General features: G+C 44.0%; 1 protein-coding gene across 1 annotated transcript; it reads right to left on the bottom strand.

The window, feature by feature from the left end:
* Nucleotides 1–1,044: 1,044 nt before the first annotated feature.
* Nucleotides 1,045–3,820, bottom strand: RPS20 (ribosomal protein S20). The gene is made up of 4 exons (XM_082044488.1): nt 3,661–3,820; nt 2,533–2,632; nt 1,713–1,786; nt 1,045–1,269 (listed from the first exon to the last, which is right to left on the bottom strand). Exons 1-4 carry the CDS (start codon nt 3,661–3,663, stop codon nt 1,087–1,089), a joined length of 360 nt encoding a protein of 119 aa, XP_081900614.1. The 5' UTR covers nt 3,664–3,820; the 3' UTR covers nt 1,045–1,086.
* Nucleotides 3,821–4,055: the final 235 nt, after the last annotated feature.

Raw genomic sequence — 4,055 nt, 5'->3', positions numbered from 1 at the left:
CGGAAGCAAGCTTGTTACAATCTGTGCATGTAAATAAACTAGTTTCTCACCTCTCCCTTCTAGCAAAGCTCTTGAGCTTGCTAGAGGGACGGAATCCTTCTAAGGCATTACCTTTAATGAAATTAAGACAAGTGGGCAGATGAAAGACCCTTTGAATCCCCTGAGTATGAAAACCTCAAGTTTTGGCCACTGTTTTAGGTCTTAGCAAATACAAATGGGACCTTGAGCTCACTTCTGCTTGTTTAATTAGAATTCAAGTTTTCTCCTATGCTTGAAGTGGAAGTGGCAAACCTGTCTTAAATGGATGAAACTGTTCTCTCCTTTAACTCAGACCTTTATGTCTTGTAGGTTTAAGAATTAATCTTTGTTCCTTTGAGGATTAGTTTGCAGGAGAAAATCCACCACCAAACTTGAGGCCTAAGTAGCAGCAACAAAAATGGCTGCTTTATTGCTTTACATATAAAGCTTACCTTTAGTATTACCTTTAATATGCAAATCTACGGAAATCTAAACCTAGAAAGACAACTAGAAAGTTTCACAGCTTAGTTTTTTGACTCTACCTGCAAGTCTAAGGAACTTGCTAAATTCAACATGTTCACCACAAACTATGAAGTTTTATAACCAACATTATCAGGATCCATTTGCTCTGAAAAGCATGAGGAAAAAAAAAAAAAAGCCAAGTAAGGTGTTAGCTCAGCCTTGCATAGCAAAAAGTAAGAATTCAAAACTTGGTAAAACCATTTTTAAGGCTACTGCTTGTCTTGGTATAGGCTAAGATTTCAATCAAAGTTTAATTATTACAAAATATATTTTCCATAAAGGATTTAAGTGCTGTATGTCCATACAGTCACCAACCTCCAACGACACTATGATGCCCAAGTTTCATTTTCCATATGTTTGCAACTGGCATGTTCTTCCTTAAATATCAGCACCACACAATCCTCCCACACAGCATTTTGATTATGATTTCTGTTATGTTTCATCATGAAAGTCATCATAGGGCTCCTCAAGATGCTTGGTATGCATATAAAAAACAAACGATGATGAAAATTTGTAAATCAACTTTATTCAATGTTGACTATCTTTTTAGGCGTCGGCAATAGTAACTTCAACTTCTACACCTGGTTCAATGCTGATGGAGGTGATCTGCTTCACGATCTCAGAAGGGCTGTGTAAGTCAATGAGCCGCTTATGGATACGCATTTGGAAACGATCCCAGGTCTTGGAACCTTCACCACAAGGTGTCTTCCTGGTAGTGATTCGCAGAGTCTGAAGCAAAATCATAAACACTGAATATTTAGTTGATACATACAGAAGAATAATCTACAATCAAATCAATCCACCTAAAAATACTATATGGTATCTATGTCATTGGAAAGTTATTTCTTAAGTTATATTCTACAGATGTTACCACTCCTTCCATATATTCAATTTAATTAAAAAAAAATACAATTAAAATAAATTGAAGGACAAAACAGCCCCTTCCATATTCAACATGTTTTGCACTAAACAGTTGCCCCAAGGGTCAAAGCAACTTGCCAAGTCATTATCTGTTCAGACTGTGTCACCTTTAATTTAGTGGTACTGCTCTTCTTTTCCTCTCTCTTTTTTTTTTTTTTTTTTTTTTAAACTATGCTTTAAGTGCACATTTGCAGGAAAACAGACAAACTTTTAACACAGGAAAACAGTGTTAAGTAAACAGTGTTAAGTACCTTGGTGGGCATGCGAACAGGTCCTTTCACCTTTAGGTTTTTTTCCTTAGCACCTCTGATCAAGTCAGCACAGACTGAAGAAAAAAAGTACAAAACAACTCAGGTTTGTGAGTATCTGTTTTGCTTGTTTTCCTAAGTGAAGGTTTCAAACAAGATGTTGGCTCAGAATAGCGTATGAAATGATCACTGCCATTCACTTTAAGGGTTATCCTCACAGCCAACCACATGCAAGTGGAAGCGTTACACCATGGTTAGCAAAATCATGTTACAATAATAGGCAATAGCCATTACTACAAGTTTAAGCTGTATTTAAGTTGTTATCAGCCTGGAGATCCCGCATCAAACAGTGATTCTACAACACTAGAACATTACGTGATTAAAACATTAGCAAAGCCAAGTCCTTAACAATATTATATAATTTCCTAAATATTGTTAAACATCTAAACTAAACTCTTCATAACAAGAGTGACAAAATATCAGCCAAGAAATTGGTGCCTTTGCATTCTTATATATTCAAATAGTGACATTGAAACCCCCCCCACAAGAACTAATGGGAGGAAACTGCACTCTTACATGAGTCATTATGACATGAAGTTTTCAGCACGATTAAAAACTCCAAGCACTAGCTTCCATTAAAAATTAAATTACTATCTACCTGTCAGCATATGAAGCACGTCAGGTTGATTTTGTTAACCAAGTCACAAACAGGCAAATGCTAACATCTTTCAACATATTGTGTTTTGCAATACATTATACCATATACATCATTCATTACTGAACAAACTACCCCCATTTTAAAAAAAATAGAATTATCACTCACCCTTCTCAAGTGATTTGACATTGCGACTTGTCAAAGTAATTCTAATGCGATGAATTGCTACCTCTTGTTCCACAGGTGCTTTGCCAGTATCTTTAAACGCCTAAATGTATAAGTTAAAAATAACAGACACTACAGTCAACACCAATTTCAGACTCCTAGAGTGTAAAAAACAATTTAGCTATGGGACTATTCTATTCTTTTGACTAGATGATATACCAAAGGATATGGTGACATGTAAGAAATAGTGGGAAGAGAAGGGAAGAGTAAAGTCCTAACTGCTCTGAGGAAAAGCAATTGTTTTGTGTCTAACTGCACCTCACAGCAGGTAACTGCAAGAACATCCCTCTCTGGTTTGCCTATACACAGCAGCCTGTTCAGTCACAAATGCTCCTGGTCCTCAAAAATAAACACATTTCAGAGTTCATGTATCTTACAACTTAACCTCGCCACGCATTAAGTAACAAAGATATCGACGAAACAGCAACAACTTAAATGGTGAGAACAAAAAGGGGCATCTGGCCAAAAGGCTGATTTAGCCACCCAGGAGACCAATTTCAGCAGTTTCCACAATTAGACGCTTGCAAATCAGGAGGCGTGAATGTGATAAATTACGAAAAGAAAAAAAAAAAAGAAGAAAATACGGAGGAAGAATGGTCTTTAAAAATCGTGCATAAAATATGGCGTTTCTCGCACTGATACTACCTGCTGCATTAACTGAGGCACATTCCTCCAATAAAAAGGGATCTTAAGGGCAACCGCACGAGGCCGAGCCCGTCTCGTCTCCGCCCGCGCCGCCACAGGAGCCGCTCCCGACGGGGAGCTCGGCGAGCAGGAAGCGCTACGGCCGCCGGGGCCTGCTCCACGCCGGGCTCACGCACCGCCCTCCTGCGCGCCGGCTCCAGGGGCAGCCGGCGAAAAGCCCCGGCCTAAGGGGCCTCTCTCAGTGCTAGTCACTGAGGAATGGGGCTCAGGGACGCCGCTCCAGCAGCAGCGGATCCATCCCGCACCGGCACCCCCCACACGCGGCCCTGCCTCGGTCCGAGGCCCAGGCGGCGGCCGCACCGCCGGGGCTCACGCGGGCTAGGCGGCCACGCGGCGCCACCGGCCGCGCTCCAACCCCTCACTCACCATGGCCGCGGCGGGGCCTTCCTGACCGACTTATTCCCGGGCGAGGGGCGGCGCGGGGCCCAGCGAACAGCGGTGAGCCAGGAAGCGGCTGCGAGCGGCGCTAGGAGAGGAGGGCGCGGTGGCGGCGTGGCGCTTATATAGCGAGCGGCGCCGCCTCCATCCGGGCGCTGCGGGACCTTTCACCCGCCGGGCCGGGGCCCGGAAGCGCTGGGGAGGGGAAGCCGGGGTGGTTTCGTCTCCTGCGCGGGGGACGCTGAGCCGTACTGGCCCTGTAGGCGCTGGTTGTGCCGCTGACAGCGAGTAACCAGGAGAGAGGGAGCCGGGGGGATGGTGGGCTCGGCCGTGAAGGGCAGGGGCGGCCGCCGCCGCGCACCCGGCGGGACTGAGCTCCGGGC

The sequence above is a fragment of the Streptopelia decaocto genome (assembly GCF_964273445.1).
Source record: "Streptopelia decaocto genome assembly, chromosome: 2".
Taxonomy (NCBI): domain Eukaryota; kingdom Metazoa; phylum Chordata; class Aves; order Columbiformes; family Columbidae; genus Streptopelia; species Streptopelia decaocto.
This window is presented reverse-complemented; position numbering and strand designations above follow the sequence as displayed.